Genomic DNA, 20884 nt, shown 5'->3' with positions numbered 1-20884 from the left:
TCTTTCAGAATTTTCCACAATTTATTGTGATCCACACAGTCAAAGGCTTTGGCATAGTCAATACAGCAGAAATAGATGTTTTTCTGGAACTCTCTTGCTTTTTCTATGATCCAGCGGATGTTGGCAATTTGATCTCTGGTTCCTCTGCCTTTTCTAAAACCAGCTTGAACATCTGGAAGTTCACGGTTCACATATTGCTGAAGCCTGGCTTGGAGAATTTTGAGCACTACTTTACTAGCGTGTGAGATGAGTGCAATCGTGCGGTAGTTTGAGCATTCTTTGGCATTGCCTTTCTTTGGGATTGGAATGAAACCTGACCTTTTCCAGTCCTGTGGCCACTGCTGAGTTTTCCAAATTTGCTGGCATATTGAGTGCAGCACTTTCACAGCATCATCTTTCAGGATTTGGAATATCCCAGCGGCGGCCGGGAGGAGAAACCCACGCCCGAGGCCGGGGGCAGCGACGAGAGGAGTTACCCCGCGTCCAAGGTCAAGAGCGGCCGCCGGGAGGAGATACCCCACGCCCCAAGCCCGAGGCCAGGGGTGACGGGCGGGAGGAGCTACCCAACGCCCCTAAGCCCGAGGCCAAGGGCCACGGCGGAGAGAAGCAACCGCACGACAGAGGCCAGGGGCGGTGGCCGGGAGGACCAACCCCACGTCCAAGGAGCCGTGGCTGCATGGGCGCAGGAGGGCCTTGAGGAGCTATCCCACATTGAAGGTCAGGAAGGGCGGTGGTGAGGAGATACCCTTAGTCCAAGGTAAGGAGCAATGGCTGCGCTTTGCTGGAGCAGCCGTGAAGAGATACCCCACGTCCAAGGTAAGAAAAACCCAAGTTATTGATACATATTTCAAAATGAAAGATAGAGACCTGGGTTCAATCCCTGGGTTGGGAAGATCCCCTGGAGAAGGGAAAGGCTACCCATTCTAGTATTCTGGCCTGGAGAATTCCATAGACTATGCAGTGCATGGGGTGGCAAAGAGTCCATTGACTGGACTGAAATTCGACTGAGCAAATTTCACTTTTTTCGATTCATGGGGTTGCAAAGAGTCGGACAGGACTGAGTGACTGATCTGATCTGATCTGAAAGATCACCATTATCATCTCCTTTCCTTTCTCTTGTTTTCTGTAGATTATCTCTAAGTTCTCCTGACAAACAGAATAACAACATAAAGGCATGCAGAAGGTAACAGTAACTTAGATATATAACAATTTTGAAAGATTTAAATAAACAACCACATGTTCCTAAATAAAGCCAAGACAGAAAGGGTATGAGTATTCTTGTTCCCTCTGTTTTATGGAACAACCCAAGGGTTACTGAAAGCGAGGTGGGCAAGAAAGGGCAGAAACACTATTTTCTACTAAAGATGAGCTCACATCACCAATTACATCAAGGGTATTTGTTTGGATCCTTTGAATTCTCCTGCTGGACCACAGATATTTCTTCACCTCCCATCTAGGCCATGTTACTTTTCTCCTTTACCACATTCTAAAAGGACAGACATTTTTAAAGTTGAGAAAGAACCTATAATGATGAGACCATGTAGAAATCTGTTTGCGCTCAGTTGCTCAGTTGTGTCCAACTCTTTGTGACCCCACGGACTGCAGCCTGTCCATGGATCCTCTGTCCATGGGATTCTCCAGGCAAGAATGCAGGAGTGGGTTGCCATTTCCTCCTCCAAGGGATCTTCCTGACCCAGGGATCGAACCTGTGTCTCTTATGTCTCCTGCACTGGCAGGCAGATTCTTTACCACTGCACTGCCTGGGAAGCCCCAAGTCTATATTAAGCAATTGACAAATAGAATACAGTGTGAAAACAGAGAAGAAAGTCAAGGAAAATTAGGGGTAAATAGCTCCAGTGGTGGGGCTTTGGGGAAGGAAATTCAAGGGCAGGGGTTCCTTGGAACTTACTGGCCTCTCCATTTTTTCTGGCCTCCCTCTATTTTTTTCATTCAGTTCTTTTTCCTTGTCCTCAACCCTCAAAATGGTCTCACAGTATTCCTCACTGTTCTAGTAAGGCCAGTTTTCAATGGAGCCTCACACTGTGTTAATTTATGCCATCTTATATGCTCTTCTTTTTTAATTTTATTTTTTAACTTTTTATTTTATATCGGAGTATAGCCGATTTACAATGTTGTGATAGTTTCAGGTGGACAGCAAAGGGACTCAGCCATACATATACATGCATTCATTCTCCCCCAAACTCCCCTCCCATCCAGGCTGCCACATAATATCGAGCAGAGTTCCCTGTGCTCTACAGCAGGTCCTTGCTGGTTATCCTTTCTAAATATAACAGTGTGTACCTGTCGATCACTCTTCCTTTTAGACCCCACCGCAGACACACCCTCTCCCGGTAAGCATCTGCTGTAGTTCAGTATCACCTTCCCACTGTAACCCTTTCTCTACTCAAACAACAGAAAGCATCCTAAAGGGGAAGCTTCCTTCATTTCTGTGTCATTCCTAGATGGCTACCAAAATCTAGTAGCAGATGGACATCCACCTTTATGAGCACTTTCTACCAGGGTCTGTTACTTCCTCTCCATCATCCCATGTTCCCATGTCCTTTCTCTTTTGGGCAGATGCCCCTTGGTGCAAGCTTGTTCTGGACTGACCTTAACTCCAGCCCTGCTCTGTGCTCAAGATGCTTCAGTCAGATCAGAACCACTCGGATCTCAGCATCACCCTGACCTAAACCAGAGTTGCTATACATCATTGAGAACTGTCAGGGGGTGGCCAACCGCAAAAGGAGCTTCACACCAGACCAGCTGACTCCTTTCTCTTACCCAAAGCTCTTTATGCTCAGCATGTAGCAGTGTGTTCAAGTTCCTGCAAAGAAATTTTTCCAAACTCCCATGTTCTCTCATCTCCTTTTTTCCTTCCAAATCCTAACATTCTTCAACTTCTTCCCTTATGAAAAATTCCCAAAGACCCTAGGAAGTTATATTTGTATCCTACTACTTAACATCTAATGAGAGATAGCTTTATATCATTCTTTAAGTACCACATGCACGTTAGTCTGCTTTTCAGTGGAAAAGTTATAGACCCCTCAAGGGCAGGGAGTCAGTCTTAAAGCCATTTTACAGCATTCCAATAAAAGGAGTGACAGTGAGACACACAGTAATCCCTCAATAAATGCTTCATTCATGCATTGGAGCCAGAAAGGAATCATCTAGCTTTAAGTTTTATCCCATCCTCCACTTCCTTCAAGAATTCCCAGTGAGTGTCAACTGGACCCCACTGAAAAGTCTCAATAAAGAGGTATTCTCTATTGAGAGACAGAAGTAGGGGCTGAGAAGGGAGAGTGGAAGGCATCTAAAATCCCCAAATTAAACTTCACTGAAGGTAGCTTATTCAAAACATCTCTTCCTAAGTACTAAAACCCTTTTTTTTTTCTCTTTTAAATGTTTCACCTTATTTCTTCAGCTGCCCTGGTTTTTATCTTGTTGTAAGGAATGTACATGGGACTTCCCAGGTAGCTCAGTGGTAAAGAATTCACCTGTCAATGCAGGAGATGCAAAAGACGTGGGTTTGATCCCTCGGTCAGGAATATCCCCAGGAGTAGAAAATGGCAACCCGCTCCAGTATTCTTGCCTGGAAAAACCCATGGACAGAGGACCCTGACAGGCTGCAGCCCATGGGGCTGCAGAGTTGGACATGACAGAGCGACTAAGTGTGCGTGTGTGTGCACGCATGCACACGCATGCACACACACACACATGGGCGACGTATATAGTCTTGAATTCTTTCTAGAACAATATGGGATAGGATTAAATAAATGCATAACGTAAAAGGCTTTCTAATCATTATTGATTTCCATATGCCCAAAATATAAATAACTTACTTTAGGCTACTTATCTTGACATTTCAACACATATTACTTTATATTTTTAATTAAGGGTCCCATATGTGTAGTGTATATTTTCTCAATATTGCATGCCTAAAAGCATAACTTTCATGCCCTTTGTAGCCAAATTCAGTCCCTGTCACCAAAATATGCTAATAGAAACAACTTGATAATTACAAATAGAAGTAATGAAAAAGAAAAATTCTAGGTTAAAAATGGAGAGGGGAGATTGTGGGAACTTTTATTCTGAAAAGTATCTCCAAAAGTGATTTAGTAAATCACTTTGTTAACAGAACTGATCTGATCTCAAAAAATACACCTGGATACTAGAAGCTTCTCTTTCCTGGAGATTCTTTCTTGCCACATTGAAAAGCCAGTGTCTGATCACCAGGGGGCGCTGTACACACAGTCCCTGCACCTCCTCAAGGGCACTCACTCCTTTCACAACTAAGGGCAATTGTTGTCACTAAATTTTATTTGTTGTTCACAATCTGATGAGAAGGTCAGCTTAGATAATGGCTTTCTCCTCTAGAAATACCATCCCATGGGCAAGGAGAGACAGAAGTAGGGACTGAGAAGGGAGAGTGGAAGGCATCTAAAATCCCCAAATACTATTTCTTTAGCTAAGCTTTCATGGGCATACTGTGGTCCATGGAGTCACAAAGTCAGACACATCTGACTTAGCCACCGAACTTAGCCACCGAACAATCTGAACAACAACACGAGTGTAAAGAGAGAAGTTCAGGAGCCCCCTGTGCCACCATCTTGACTGACCTCCCCACTGAAGAATTTCCTCTACTGAGATTCTATTGCCAATCCATCTTTCTAACACGAGAAACACTGAAGTTATGTGCCATCTTCATTTAGTGTTTTCTACTGCACACCTACACTGTGGTGTAATTCTAGACACATTTCACAGGATAAGCAAAATTACATAAAATTAAAGAAGCGGTAAGGAGTTTTCACAGCCATACTTAAACATTTAGATATTTAGTTTTCTGATGAATAGTTAAGATAGGAAACACCATGAATATATTTGACTACACTTCTAAAATTTGGTGAGTATAAATAGATAATGAAATGGAGACTGAAAAAAAAATTTACTTCTCTAATTCAGGTATCAGCTGCAGCATCTAATCCCTTTAGAATCAAGATCATATTTGCCTTTTCACTTTTGATTTTCTGGAAAGTCTGAAGCCCCTCCAAAGATTTCTGCAGATTCCCTTATGGTATATAGTCTCAAGATTAACTTAGTCTTCAATCCTGCATTTGTGCACATCTTCATATTCTTCCTTTTGATATAAACTTGGCTCTTTCCTCAACTTTCTCAATAAATCAGTTAGAAAATGTGGATTAAGATTTGTTGTTGTTGTTTAGTCATTAAGTCACTTGCATGCATTAAAAGCTAAGTTGTTATCAACTTAAAATAGACTATTACTAATATAAAACAAGATGTTTTACATAAGACTCAGGGTAACCACCAACTAAAAACTCATAGTAGATACACAAAAGATAAAAGGAAAGCAATCAAAGCTTACCCTTAGAGAAAAATCACCAAATCACAATGAAAGAGAAAGGAACAAAGGAATTCCAAAACAACGAAGAAAAAAATTAACAAAATGGCAATAAGTACAAGAAGTGAAGTGAAAGTGTTAGTCACTCAGTCATGTCTGACTCTTGGTGACCCCATGGACTGTAGCCCGCCAGGCCCTTCTGTCCTGGGAATTCTGCAGGCAAGAACACTGGAGTGGGTAGCCATTGTCTTCTCCAGGGGATCTTCCCAACTTAGGGATCAAACTCAGGACTCCTGCATTGCATTCAGATTCTTTACCATCTGGGCCACCAGGGAAGCATCAGAAATTACTTTAAATCAAAATGGGCTAACTTCTCCAATCAAATAAGAATGAGTGAACAGACAAAAATAAGACAAGACCTAACAATATGCTGCCTATGAAGAGTTAAAGTCATACATAGACACAAGGTGAAGGAGTAGAAAAAGATATTCCATGCAAAAGGAAGCCAAAAGAAAGCTGAAAAATCTATACTTATATCAAAACAAACTGTAACAAGAGACAAAAAAGTTCATTATATAATGATAAAGGGGATCAAGGCATTAAGAGGACATAACATTGGTAAATATATATGCACCCAACATAGGAAACTTTAATATATAAAGCAAACAGTAACGGATCTGAAGGAGAAATAACAATACCATAATTATAGAGGACTTCAATATCTCATTTTCAACAATGGATAGATCATCTAGAAAGATCACTTAGCTTAGATGGACCTAAAAGACATTTATAGAACTTTACATCCAACAGCAACAGAATATACATTCTTCCCAGGCACACATAGAACATTCTCCAATATAGATCATATCTTAAGCCAAAAAGCAAGTCTTAATAAATTTAAGAAGTGCAAAATCAAGGATTTATTCCAACCACAACAATATGAAACTAGAAATCAATTACAAAAAGAAAACTGGAAAATTCACAAACAAGTCAAAGAAAAAAGAGAAATCAATACTATCTTGAGACAGATAAAGATAGAAACAGAACATACCAAACTCATGAGGACTCAGCAAAGGAAATCTAAGAATGAAGTTTATAGTGATAAACACCCACATTTAAGAAAAAAATCTCAAATGAACAACCTAACCTGACGTATCAAGAAACTAAAAAAAGAAAAGCAAACTAAGCCCAAAATTAGTAAAGGAAAGAAATAACAAAGATCAGAATAGACATAAAGGAAATAGAAACTAAAAATACAATAGAAAAAATCAATGAAACGAAGAGCTGATTTTTTGGAAGGATAAAATAGACTAACTTTATTGCTGTTGCTGTTTAGTCACTAAGCTGTACCCGACCCTTTGAGTCCCCATGGACTGTAGCCCAGCAGGCTCCTCTGTCCATGGGATCTCCAAGGGAAGAATACTGGAGTGGGTTGCCATTTCCTTCTCCAGGGGATCTTCCCGACCCAGGGATTGAACCTGTCTTCTGCTTGGCAACTGGATTCTTTTCCACTAAGTCACCTGGGGAAGACAAACTTTAAAACAGCATCAAAAAGAATACAATGCTTAGGAATAAACTTAACCAAAGAGGGGAAGAGCTATATACTAAAAACCATAACATACTGATGAAAGAAATAGAAGAAATATAAATAAATGGAAAGATATTCTCTCCTCATGGACTGGAAAAATTGTTAACACTGTTAAAATGTCCACACAACCCAGAGTAATCTACAGATTCAATGTACTCCCTCTCAAAATCCCAAAGGCATTTTTTGAGAATTTTTTTTTAAAGTCTGCAAATTTGTGTGAAACCACAAATGACCCTGAATATCCAAGCAATCTTGAGCAATAAAAACAAAGCTGGAGACTTCACACTTCCCGATTTCAAACTACATTACAAAGCTATAGACAACAAGTCAGTATTTTTTTGGCATAAAAGCAGACTCACAGATCAATGGAACAGAATAGAGAACCCAAAAATAAACTCAGGCATGTATACTCAATTTTTTACACAGAAGCCAAGAATACACAGCAGGAAAGGGCAGCCTCTGCAGTAAATTGTGTCAGGAAAACTAGATTTCCACATGCAAAAGAAACTGAACCCTATCTTATACCATACACAAAAATCAACTCAAAATGAATTAAAGACTTGAACATAAGACCTGAAACCATAAAATTTCTAGAGGGAATATAAAGGTTGTAAGCTCTTTGACACTGGTTTTGGCAATGATATCTTTGAATTTGACACCAAAAGCAAAAAAAAAATAAACAAGTGGGACTACATCAAATCAAAAAGCTCCTGCTCAGCAAAAGAAGCCATCAACAAAATTGAAAGGCAAGTTATGTAATGGGAAAAAATATTTGCAAACCTCATATCTGATAAGCAGTTAATATTAAAAATATATAAGGAACTCACAATTTCATAGCCCCAAACTAATAGATAAATAAAATAATCCAATTAAAAAAGGGAGACCCAAATAGGCATTTTTCCAAAGAAGACATCCAAATGGCCAAGAGGTACATGAAAAGGTACTCACCATCACTAATCAGCTGGGTAAATGCAAATCAAAACTAAAATGAGTTATCACATTACACCTATTAAGATGGCTACTGTGAAAAAGGCAAGAGGTAGCAAATACTTGCCAGAATATGGAGAAAAGAGAACTCTTCTACATTGCTGCCAGGAATGTAAACCAGTACAGCCACTATGGAGAACAGTTTGGAAGGTCCTCCCTGGTGACTTAGATGTTAAAAGAATCTGCCTGCAATGCGAGAGACTTGTGTTCGATCCCTAGGTTGGGAAGATACCTGGAGGAGAGCATGGCAGCCCACTCCAGTATTCTTGACTGGAGAATCCTCATAGACAGAGGTGCCTCACGGGCTACAGTCCATGGGGTCACAAAGAGTTGGACACAACTGAGCAACTAAGCACAGCACAGCATAGCACAGAACTTACCTACCATTATCCCAAAAAGATCAGAATATTATTCGGTCTTAAAAAAAAAAAAAAGGAAATCTTGTCATTTGGATGAACCTGGAGGACATTATGGTGAATGAAATCACTAAGACAGAGAAAGACAAATATTGTATGGTATCATTTATAAATGGAATCTACCAAAAGGAAAAAAGGCTGAACTCATAAGAACAGAAAGTAGTCGTTTCCAGGGGATAGGGGTTGGGGGAAATCTGGAGAGGTTGAGAAAATAGTACTAAGTGTCAGTTATAAGATGAACAAGGTCTGAGGATCTAAAGGATAACACACTGACTACAGCAGATAACACTGTTATTGTGTAACTGTGTAACTGAAAGCTGGGGCTTCCCAGGCGCCACTGTGGTAAAGAAACGGCCTGCCAATGCAGGAGATGCGAGAGATGCAAGTGCAATACCTGGGTCGGGAAGATCCCATGGAGTAGGAAATGGCAACCCTCTCCAGTATTCTTGACTGGAAAATTCCATGGACAGAGGAGGCTGGCGGGTTAAGAGTCCAGGGGGCCACAAAAGAGTCAGACATTACTGAGCAACTGAGCACATAGCACATATAACTGAAAGTTGCTATGAGAGCAGAATTTAAATGTTCTCACCAAAAGAGAGGGGAGGAGAGATGAAATCTGAGAGGTGATGGAAGTGTTAATTAATGAAATTCATTAATTAATGTCAACTAATTCAATGGAAGGACTCCTTAGAAATATATATGTGTATCAAATGACATTGTACACTGCAAATTGTACACTTACAATTTTGTCAATTAAGCTTCAGTAAAGATGAAAGAAAAAGTTTGTAATTTACATCACTTTATGACAAGGATTAAGAAATATACCTTCAGAACTAGAACTGAATGTGCTTTTAAAATAAGTTTATTAGTGGTATCACTAGGAAGCTGGGTAGATGGTATCTTGGCTTTTTGCTTTTCATTGTTCACTGAATTCTCTGTACATTAAATATAATACCTACAAAGGAGGGAGAGAGATGATAGGTAGAGATTTCCCAAGTTCATACTTTCCATTTTATACAAAAATACCTAGTTCTTCAAACTTTTACCCAAGCTGACAGTCTCACCTCTGGAGAAAGAGGACAAAAACTGCAAGAATCTACCGTCCTCATTTCACCTCCTACCTGTCATTACTTTTGATAAATCCCTACACAGAACAAAGTCATTACCCCTAACAAAGTGCACAGAAAAGCTAAATTGGAAATACATGCAATCACAGTGATAGTTGGAAACTTCTAGATTGCTAATTTTCTATAATTATACACAGTAGGTAAAATGATTGACTTTTCTTTTTCTTCAAGACCCCAACATCCTCACTTGACTCTGAGATCAACATCCTGTGATCAAATGAGTCATTTCAGGAGACACTGGTTTACCTTCGAACACGTTCCACCCTGTCATCTGTCCGAAGATACCTCTTGGCATTTTCTCCTTTGCCGAAGCCCGCGCAGTCTTCTGGGTTGACAAAAACCTATTCCAAATACCAAGAAAAAAACAAACCTATTTCAAATACCAAATAACATGGGGCGGGGGGGTACTCTACCTGATATTCATATTTTATCAGAAGAAATACAGGCATCCAAGTTGGTCATTGTGAAAAAAAAATTTTGGGAGCTATATAGATCAAACCCAGTGTTAGGAGAAAGAATGTGGATTCTCATGTAGCTTAGTGGTAAAGAATCTGCCTGCCAACATAAGAGACACAGAAAATGCAGGTTTGATCCCTGGGTCCGGAAGATCCCCTGGAGGAGGAAATGGCAACCCACTCCAGTATTCTTGCCTGGGAAATCCCATGAACAGAGGAGCCTGGCAGGCTACAGTCCATAAGGTAGCAGAAAGTTGGACACAACTGAGCACATACACACAGGAGAAAGCATCTCTCTTAAAACCTGAATTTTTAATAACAGTGTAAAAAATTTTTAAAGAGAAGCATAAATAAGAACTTAAATAAAAACCAATAAATAAAAACAGTGAAAAGGCAGCAAAACCAGAAAAAAGTATAATTCTGAGTCCTCATTAAAATAATAAAAAGTTATTATTGTGGTGAACTGGCATTTAATAGTAATGTTGATGCACTTTTCCTGAAGAACATTATTTCCAACTGATTGGCTTATATGAAAGTCATTAGTTTATTTGCCAAAAATACCAGAGAACAGGCATGCAGCATAAAAGAGTGGGGAGAGGTAAAGTGTTTTGTACTTTGTTAGGATATGTGTGCCTCTTTTTCCTCTGAATTAACTAAAACTTTAGGTTGAACAATCCAGTGAAATATAAGAAGCTGAATTGCATTCTGATAAACACCAAGCACATGTTCCAGGGCATATTTGTACACAGTCCTTCCTGTCATTATTATGCTCTTTGAAATGATTTCCCTATTCCTTGAAACTTGAAACATGCATTTAAAAATACTTATGTTCCACTATTTAATGATTTATAATAAAGAAAAACATGAACTATAAAATTAGCCTTAATTTAAGCTGAGAAACTTCATAAATATTATAGTATTTTTCTTAATACGACATGAGCATTTATTTCAGATAAAGATGTTGAGGAGAACTGATCAGCTCTTGAGGGCAGATCTGTCTGTCTGGTTCTGAAATAAATGCATGGCACATACTGGATGTTCAATAAAGAGATTTTGAGTAAGTAAATAATGTATTACAACAGAAAGTGCTTGAAATAGGAGTTTAAACCAATCTGAATTTGAATCTCAGCCTCAGCCTTGGTTGGTGTGTAATCTTGGGAAAACTACTGAACCACTCTGATTTTGATTTCCTCATCCATAAAATGGGATGAGTAATGCTCATCTCACAGGATAATGCTAACAATTATGTAAAATGCTTCCATGACCTGGCACACAGAGTGTCACGGTGCCTAGCATAGATCACTGGCACTTCACAAATTCGAATTCCCTTCCCCTTTTCTTCTAAGACAAGCAACATTTTGCTGTCCTTGACGTCACAGTTTTCTAGAGGATAGTGAGGATCTGGTGGTTGCTCGTTTAGTCTCTCAGCTGTGTCTGACTCCTTTGAGACCACCATGGACCATAGTCCACCAGGCTCCTCTGTCCATGGGATTTCCCAGGCAAGAATACTGGAGTGGGTTGCCATTTCCTGCTCCAGGGGACTTCCTGACTCAGGGATCAAATCCCCATTTCTTATGTCTCCTGCACTGGCAGGTGGATTCTTTACCACTGAGTTAAGACCCGGTAGTAGCAGCCACTTTATAGCCAAGAGGTTTACCTGTGTGGATATGTGCCCCATTAAAATGCAAACATCATTGGGAAGGAATGATACCTCAAGACAGTAATAAGGAAATACCTTAGGGAGGACTATGACTTCTAAATAAAGCAAGGCTCTGGAGGACAGAAACTCAGGACTGGGACCAAGAGAGAGAAATGATGTTTTCCAGAAAGAAGCTGGTGAACGGGCACAGGAGTCACACCAGTAAAAACCATCTAACTGTGTAGCTTTGCTTTACCCATGTCACTGTTGTCACAAAACCAACTTGCATACAGGTTTCGTGCTCAGTCACTCAGTTGTGTCTGACTTTTTCGCGACCCCATGGACTGCAGCCTGCCAGGTTCCTCTGTTCATGGGATTCTGTAGGCTAGAATACTGGAGTGGGTTGCTATTTTCTCCTCCAGGGATCTGCCTAGACCAGGGGCTGAATCCATGTCTCTTGCATCTCCTGCACTGCAGGCGGATTCTTTTCTACTGAGCCATCAGGGAAGCTCTACCCCTCTATATGGGTTATGTGTTTCAAAACTTTCTACCACCTTCCCCAAGCCTCCATTAAAAAAAAAATTGTTATAATGCTGGGTAGAAATACTATTCACTTAAGAAATCATAACAACACAGAATTCAAATGCCTTGTCCCAATCATAGAGACTCTCTTGATAACAATAAGAACTTAATTCTGTGCCCTAAGGCATATCCCTGATCTGTAATAGAGCTGAAAACATCAATTCACTGTCTAGAAAGTGACTATTTTCTAAGCTCTAGTTAGCAAAATTAACTTCAATATCACAAAGTTTCCTTGAAAAATCTGATACTTCAGAAATCTCATATGCTAACTGAACAATAAAAACAAACAACCATTTACTGATTTCTGGGAGAAACTACCTATTCTGTAAATATATCAGAACCACTTGAACTAAATGACTGCATATTCATTTACAGTATTAAACAATATGCCACTGGGTTTCACAAAAAAAAAAAAAAATAAGAAAATTGCTTTCCAGAATCCCAACTGTTAAAATACTGCCTCCCATGTCTTACCTTTCTTGTCAGTCTGTAGAATGCAGTTGCAGTGCTCATAAACATCATTTTTGAAAGCACAATTGTCGTGTAGGAGGCAAAGGCCATGAATACTTCATTCTCCATTAGCTGCGAAAGGTTGGCCATTTTTTTGATTTTGGTCTGGAATGTTAAAAAGATTTTAGATAAGATAGGAAAAAACAGACATAAATACCCCCAAATAACTTGATGGTCACTTGGTGTCCTTATACTACAGTATTAACCACATTGTTCTTGAAAATATTTTGAGTTATTTGAAGAAAAAATAATCATTTAGATTTTTTTTAATGAATAGTATCATGTTTTTTTTTTAGTTCTTTTTTTTTCCATTTTAATCATTTATTTAAGTTACTCTTTTTATGTAAGTCAAGAAATACAAATAGTCTTTGCTCTTATCCATGGTGTTCTTTTTTTTTAATTTGTTTTTATTAGAGTATAGCTGCTTTACTCTTGCCTGGAAAATCCCATGGACAGAGGAGCCTGGTAGGCTACAGTCCATGGGGTTGCTCAGAGTTGGACTCGACTGAGCGACTTCACTTTCACTTTTCACTTTCATGCATTGGAGAAGGAAATGGCAAGCCACTCTGGTGTTCTGGCTTGGAGAATCCCAGGGACAGGGGAGCCTGGTGGGCTGCCATCTGTGGGGTCACACAGAGTCGGACACAACTGAAGCGATTTAGCAGCAGCAGCAGCAGCTGCTGCTTTACAATGTCGTATTAATTTCTGCTGCTGCTGCTGCTAAAGCGCTTCAGTCGTGTCCAACTCTGTGCGACCCCATAGAGGGCAGCCCACCAGGCTCCCCCGTCCCTGGGATTCTCCAGGCAAGAGTACTGGAGTGGGTTTCCATTGCCTTCTCCGGTATTAATTTCTAGTGTACAGCAAAGTGAATCAGCTATACCTATTCATACAGCCACTCTTTTTTTGGATTCCCTTCCCATTTAGGTCACAACTAAGCACTAAGTAGAGTTCCCTGTGCTGTAGAGTAGGCTCTCATTCATTAGTCATCTATTTTATACATAGTATTAATAGTGTATATATGTCAGTCCTAATCTCCCAATTCATCTCACCCCCTCCCTGGTTTTTTCTGGTTCTATATTATTAAGCTTGAACATATCAAACAAGTACTGTGTGAAAATGAAAATATAGGGGTTATCACAAGCAAATATACACAGGTTAACTTCACTAAAGCTAGAATAAAATTATATTTTGCATCAAGATGAGCCACAAATTGGACACAAACCAGAATCCATGAATCTCTTTCAAAACATCAGACTATGTACATAGTAGTACCATTAATGTTTGAGTAGAAATGCCTAAGTTCTCATACATGCCCTTCTTTATAAATCCAGTTCACAACCTTTTGTCATTTCAGTGGTAATCAAGATCTCAGACTCCAGGATTTGAATTCCAGTCACATCATTTGGTTATTGTCTTTGCTTTAGAGATTTAGCCTCTGTGAACTGGATTTGTTCATTGGTAAGATAGGAATAGTTGTTGTTCAGCAGTTACTAACTCGTGTCCAACTCTGCAACCCCACGGACTGCAGCACGCCAGGCTTCCCTGTCCTTCACCATCTCCGGGAGTTTGCTCAAACTCAGGTACATTGCATCGGTGATGCTATCCAACCATCTCATCCTCTGTCCCCGCCATTTTCCTCCTGCCCTCAGTCTTTCCCAGCATCAGGGTCTTTTCCAATGAGTTGGCATCTCCCAACTTAGTGGGTTATTGTCAAGATTTAAGTGAGATAACATGTGGAACATACCTAGCACAGTGCCAGGTCCATGAAAACCCTCAATAAAGCTTATTATCTCCTTATCATGATCATCACGATCACCATGACCAGGGTCCTCATTCACACCAACACAAGTGAAGAGGGTGAAACAGGATAATGGAAACATAAAATAAAAGGCTTGCAAATGTGGGGGGAGAAATAAGCATTTATGATACTTTCATAGAAGGGACAAGGGGAGGAGGATTAGCTTTACAAAACTCTTCAAGTCACTTCATATTCTATATTTACTCGCATCGAAAAGCTGTCAAGAGTAAATGGAATGTAACTCCCTGAATCTAGAGTTGGAAGAGTAACTGGGGAAGTGCTCAGGAGGAGGAAGAAGGGGTGCACAGATGATACTCAAATCCAAGTGGGTAAGAATTTCGGAAAAAGCTCAAAGTCTGCACTATCTGACATTCTTTTTAACCTCCTCTGTTCTATTATCAGCCCCACTACTACACCTTCTCTTTCTTCCACATAAACACACATCTTTTATCATGAGGGCATATGTGCATGCATGCTAAGTCGCTTCAGTCATGTCCAGTTCTCTGCAACCCTATGGACTGTAGCCCGCCAGGCTCCACTGTTCATGGGATTCTCCAGGCAAGAATACTGGAGCGGGTTGTTGTGCCCTTCTCCAGGGGATCTTCCCGACCCAGGGATCAAACCCGCGTCTCTTACGTCTCCTGCGTTGGCAGGTGGGTTCTTTGCTACTAGTGCCACCTGGGAAGCCCATCTTTTCTCATACCCAAGCTTAAACACCATTTTACTGGCTTAGCATGGAGTGTTGCCTCTTGCAGACATATCTGTTCCTGCCTTTAAAACTCAACCCCTGCATGCAACCTATTTAGAGAAATTATTCTAATCATTTTATCCATCTACCAAAAGTCTATAAACCTATATATCTTTCCAGACTCTGCTATTGGTCATCCAGTTGTCTGTATGTTACTGTTGAATGTGACAAGTCTATATATATGTCTATATATATATAATACATATATATTTAATTTTATAAGACTTGGCTATATTTTACCATGTACTTTATGTGCGTTACCTTACATAATTTCTATAAGACTATAATCCTCATGAGTATATCTATTCTACAGATGAAAAAAATGGAAATTAGAGATATTGAGTAGCCACACTGGGAGAAGAACCCAAGTCTCTGATCTCACATCTCATAAACCAACCACACTGCACTGTCTCCTTCAAGAGACTGCAAACTGCTTAATTCTGATTCAGCTAACATTGAGTGAATGCCTATCCTGCCCCTACCCTACACCTGCCCCAGTGCCAGCACCCATTCTACCAGTTATCTTCCTTCTTCTTCCAATTATACTACAAGGTAAGTATTAGTCCCATTTTGGAAATAAAAACCCAAAGCTTCCTAAGCAATCTCTAGTTTGAAAGGTAGGCTAAAAATAGCCTCCTTGGGTTCAGGCAAATAGAAATGTACAGTTAACCCTTGAACAACACAGATCTGAATCATGTGGATCTACTTATATTTGGATTTTTTTCGATACTAAATACCAGAGTGGTACACAATCAGTAGTTGGTTGAATCTGCAGATGCAGAGCCATGGATATAGAGGAACTGTGTATAAGGAGGGGGTGACTATAAGTTGTACGTGGATTCTCACCTACCCACAGGATAGGTCCCCAACCCCCATGATGTTCAAGGATCAGCTGCATTTAGCTTAAACACTCACACACACACACACACAGTAGCAAATTAATCCACCTCCACAGGTCAGTAGTCTTGAAAGCAAGCATGATAGATTCTGCCAGCTAAAGACTGTCACTTGCCATCTGATTCTATGAGAATCTTTATCATGCCCTGAAAGGAGTTCAGAGTTTATCTGAAAGAAGTCACCCTGTGTTCTAGGAAAACTGGCAAAACTGGCTTTCAGATAGTTAGACATTTTCCGGGAGAAACTTTTATGAGCCAGATTTATTGTATCTTCTCATACCTAGAAAAGCACTAAAATCATTAACGGAGACATCTATTCCTCATAACCAGCAGCAACCTTCTACCAAGATCTGGGTTTGACTGCACATACCCCCTTTACCAAATCATTTATATACTGACTTCTCCATCTACCTCTTTAGAGAAGTTCCTCAGCTTTAGAGAAGCTAGCTGAGGGGCTGTCTCCTGGACTACAGTCCTCAGTAAGCCTCAACAAAAACTGAACTCATAGCTCTCACATTATGTTTTTTTCAGTCCACATTTCTCAGTGCAAGATAATATTAAACAACCTCTAGACTGCCAGGAAGCCTTCACCCCTTGCTTTTTGCAACATTTAATGTATCTACTATTGTTCTAGTATGGGGGTGGGGAGGAGTCACCAATAAACTGCATTCTTCTTCACAGTACTGCTACTGCTAAATTACTTCAGTCGTGTCCGACTCTGTGCGACCCCATAGACGGCAGCCCACCAGGCTCCCTCGTCCCTGGGATTCTCCAGGCAAGAACATTGGAGTGGGTCGCCATTTCCTTCTCCAATGCATGAAAGTGAAAAGTGAAAGTGAAGTCGCTCAGTAGTGTCCGACCCTCAGCGACCCCATGGACTGCAGCCTTCCAGGCTCCTCGGTCCATGGGATTTCCGAGGCAAGAGTACTGGAGTGGGGTGCCATTGCCTTCTCCGACTTCACAGTGCACTTGGAGTAATTAGCTTAATAAGGAATCCCTAAATCCTATGTCTCTGGACAGACACAGCAGGGAGGTTAATTTAAAAAAAAAAAAACAAACAAGAAAAGTTTATCAAGTAGGAGGTGCTACCATCCAACCCTAGTTTTAAAAGTCAACAGGTTTTGGTAGGTCTTCACCAATGTTCTCAGAATGAAATGCATTTAGCAGTGAAAGAAAAGTTGAGAAGATGGTTTTCTCTCAGTAAACATGGGTATTGAAAGAGGAAAGAAAAGGTGGAAGACTTTCAGACTGTTGCTGGGAAAAGAACACAAAATCTTGAGCAGTTGGGGACAAAGGTCAACGGCAGGATTTTTTTTTTTTTTTCCCCTCTAAATGTGAACAATGCACAAAGTGTACTTCACAGAGAGAATTTCTCAATCCCCAAGAATGTGGCTTAGCTCCTCCAGTCTGTGGTTTTGGGAGATGGCCAATACTGAGCTCCTGACACTGCACTCTGTGGGCCCACAAATCGCCTCTGAGGATGGACGTGATCCACTCCCAGCACATCTGAGGGTGGGGTAAGCAGAGCTAAAGGTAAGACATTAAGAAATAGGAGTAATTTATAGCATAAAATTAGGTGGCGCTAATCCAGACTTTTTTTTTCAAGGTTTATTTGTTGATAGCTGCCTTGAACTTGCACCATGCCATTGCACTGCACTCCAAAAAGAAGTTACTAGAAACTTTGTTCATGAAAGATCATCAAGAGAGGAGAGCGGTAGAGCAGTAATAATAATAATTCAGAAGTTAAAGTGTTCAGTGGTTTGAGTGGTCAAGGAATGCAGTAGAAATTTTCTAAGAAAAGTAAGCAGAGCAAAACATGAAACTTGGTGATGAGTTACAGAAATTATTCCAGTGATGAATTCTATTTGGACAGTGTGTTGTCCCTTTCATTGGTTGGCATAATAGAGAATATATGTACCTATCTCACCAGAGAAGGGGACTCAGTCACCTAATGTGGAGGGGGTGCCTTTACAAAGGACAAAGACAGGCTCCAGAACTAGATGTAGTGGATCCAGTTCTGTCATTTACCAGCTGTGATTAACGAATCTTCCCTGCAACATGAGGTTAATAAAACCTCCTACCTCACAAAACTCTTGGGAGGATTAAGTGAATAGAGCATAAAGTGGGGAGTCTGGGAAAGAGTGGATGTGTGCCTATGAGTGGCTGGGTCCCTTCCCTGTTTGCCTGGAACTGTCACAGCATTGTTAATTGGCTATGCCCCAGTACAAAATAAAAAGTTTGAAATAAAAAAATGAAAAAAGAAAGGCAGTGGGATCTGGTAAGTGCTAGGTAAGTATTTGGTGAATAAATAAGCCCTTACCTTGGCACTGTTCTAAGCATTGAGGATACCATTTCAGAGTTTTCAAAGGCCATAGCATTATCTCTCTTGAGAACTTGGAGAAATTCAAGTAGTCAGAGCAAATATTCGTCTCTACCTTGAACATATAACGAAACTGAGACCCAGAGAGGTAGAATTAGTAATCTGACCCAAATTCACAGTGGAGGGCCCAAGACTGGAACCCAGTTTTCTCTAATATTGGACCTGTAGGCTATCCCCCATCAAGGAGAATTCTGGACTACCCTGGTCTTCTGGGGAATTCTTTCTGTCAAATCCCCTTCCTGTTTTATCCCCCTCACTCTCCCCCTAGAATCCCACCCCCACCCCTTATTGTCTATCACAGTTTAGTGACAGATACTATTAACTGAGAAATAGCCCGCTTCTCTTTATAGACTCTTGGCCAAAAAGAGCAAAGTTCTCTTATTTATGGCGGCCTTTCTCCATCAATATTGTGCAACACATAGAAAATGTGAGCACACATTCCCATGGTCAGGACTCTGCGATTTCAGACCTTCTTAAAGCAACAGAACACTGCCCGTGAGATAAAGAGAAAAGACAGTTCAGTGGTCTCCTTACTGTTTGTGAGTTCTAGAATTTATGGAAAAGACTGAGTGACTGCAGACATGGCCCCCTATGCTTCAGGGCCCAGGTGTTCGGGGTGAGGGTGGGGGGAATGCTGCTGGGCTGTGGGGGGAGGGGGACTATGCTCAGGAAACTATGCTGACCTCCTTTTCTAGTCTCAGCATTAAAGAAACTCCACTCTCAAACCCTCAGAAAAACCGCCCCTGCCACAGAAAGTAATATGCAAATTTGGACTGATTTGCTATTTTTCAAAGATGTTCAACACACACACACACAGGCCTCTTACTTTGGAAACTTCAGAAGACAGCAAAACTCAATACCAGCCTAATTCCCCAAGAACTCAAAAGGTGTGTCTTCTTTGGTATTCACAGCAGGCTAGGGCTCTGAGAACACTGGGCTGGCCTGGTTTAAAGCCTGTTAGCTGGGGGTCTGGACAAGTTTCCAAAGGCTATTCAATAATGTTTGATGACAGCCCACTTGGCACTTTCTTAGAGAGTAAACAGCAGAGGGAAAAGGAGAAAATAAAAAGTGGTGTCAGGACTACCAAAAGGGCTTGTGACTATTTCAAAGAACGCCGCAGCAGGGAGATAGAATCTGCAGGCACCCTGGCCCCCACCGCCCAAGTGCAGCAATGGCAGTCACAGATGAGGCCTTAACTCCCAGGGAAGGGCTCCTCTCTCCTCTACTCCTTCCACATGGCTTCCACCTCCAGACTGGGCTCCCCCCACCCACCCCCACAGTTGAGAACCTTCCCAAGGGGTTTGATCCTTAGCTTTCCAGTCAACTGACTGCTGCTGCTGCTGCTGCTGCCAAGTTGCTTCAGTCATGTCTGACTCTGTGGTATCTAATTCATCTAATAGGATCTGATTCAGGTCATGCTGCACTTTGTTCATTATTACTATTATTTTTACCTTGCTGATGTTTCTCTGGCCTGTCAAAGTGAACCAAGAAAAGCAAGTTCTATCTTTCAGGCGATGCAAAGGCCAGTTTGTCCTGGATCTCAGAAGTTCTGCAGGATTTTACCCCCTTAGGATGAACAGAAGTTTCTTAAACTGCAGCCATTCCTCGATTGTTGTTACATGAGCTCACGTTTTACTCCCCCAAAGCTCAACTGGCGCCCTTTCCAAGTGGATGCTCCCTTAGGTAAATCATCACTTAAACACAAAAAGAATTATTCTCTCAAGTTTTAATCCTGGAGTTTGACAGTTTATCTACGGGGTTGGGGGGTAAAGGAACGAAACTCCCTTTTAAAAGTAGTGGATTGAAAAGCAAACTTTTAGCAGTTACTCTGTGCAAACAAGTTTCAGGTCGGCAGAGATACCCCAAGCCTGCACCTGCCACCCCGGCCCCCTTCCCGGCGCCACCCTCTCTCTTCTCACCCTCTACTTACACACCACTCCCGAGCAGGTGCTGTGAATCTGAGCAGGAGAAAGACCACGAGCCGGTCCCAGAAGCGCGTCGCGCGGGAGCTGTGGGACTTTTCACTGCGCGGGGCTGGCGGGACACAGAGGCCACGCCCGCTCTGGTTAATTTCCTCTGCTTTTGGCTCCGGGTCGCTGAAAGCACTCGGGTCGACCTCGCCCAAACTCCTCCCCTAAGTCGCCTGATTTTTCTCTCTCGGAGTAACCGCCGCCCATCGGTTGCGCTTCCGGAACTCTTTCTTTTCCCCGCGGGCGGAAGCTCTCAACTCCAAAGGCCACTTGCTCGCTGCAGCGCCTGGGGACCTTTCAAGTTTATGCAGTTGCAGTTTTTAAAGGTTTCAGTGTTGAAACCACTGAAAGCTTTAGAGAAGGTTTAAATCTAGGGGGCGGGGCAAGGAAGGAACCTGATTAGAAGTCGCTGATACTTCTGTTAAACTTTGC

General features: G+C 41.3%; 1 protein-coding gene across 1 annotated transcript in view; it reads right to left on the bottom strand.

Moving 5' to 3' along the window:
- Nucleotides 1-20535, bottom strand: part of MGST1 (microsomal glutathione S-transferase 1) — a 23130-nt gene extending 2595 nt beyond the window's left edge. The window contains exons 1-3 of the mRNA XM_010858746.1: nt 20413-20535; nt 12625-12765; nt 9721-9815 (exon numbers count right to left, since the gene is read on the bottom strand). Coding sequence (XP_010857048.1) covers nt 9721-9815; nt 12625-12750 — 221 coding nt within the window. The 5' untranslated portion in view covers nt 12751-12765; nt 20413-20535. The remainder of the gene's footprint in view (nt 1-9720; nt 9816-12624; nt 12766-20412) is intronic.
- Nucleotides 20536-20884: the final 349 nt, after the last annotated feature.

Source organism: Bison bison, unplaced genomic scaffold (genome assembly GCF_000754665.1).
Source record: "Bison bison bison isolate TAMUID 2011002044 unplaced genomic scaffold, Bison_UMD1.0 scf7180017864390, whole genome shotgun sequence".
Classification (NCBI taxonomy): Eukaryota; Metazoa; Chordata; class Mammalia; order Artiodactyla; family Bovidae; genus Bison; species Bison bison.
This window is presented reverse-complemented; position numbering and strand designations above follow the sequence as displayed.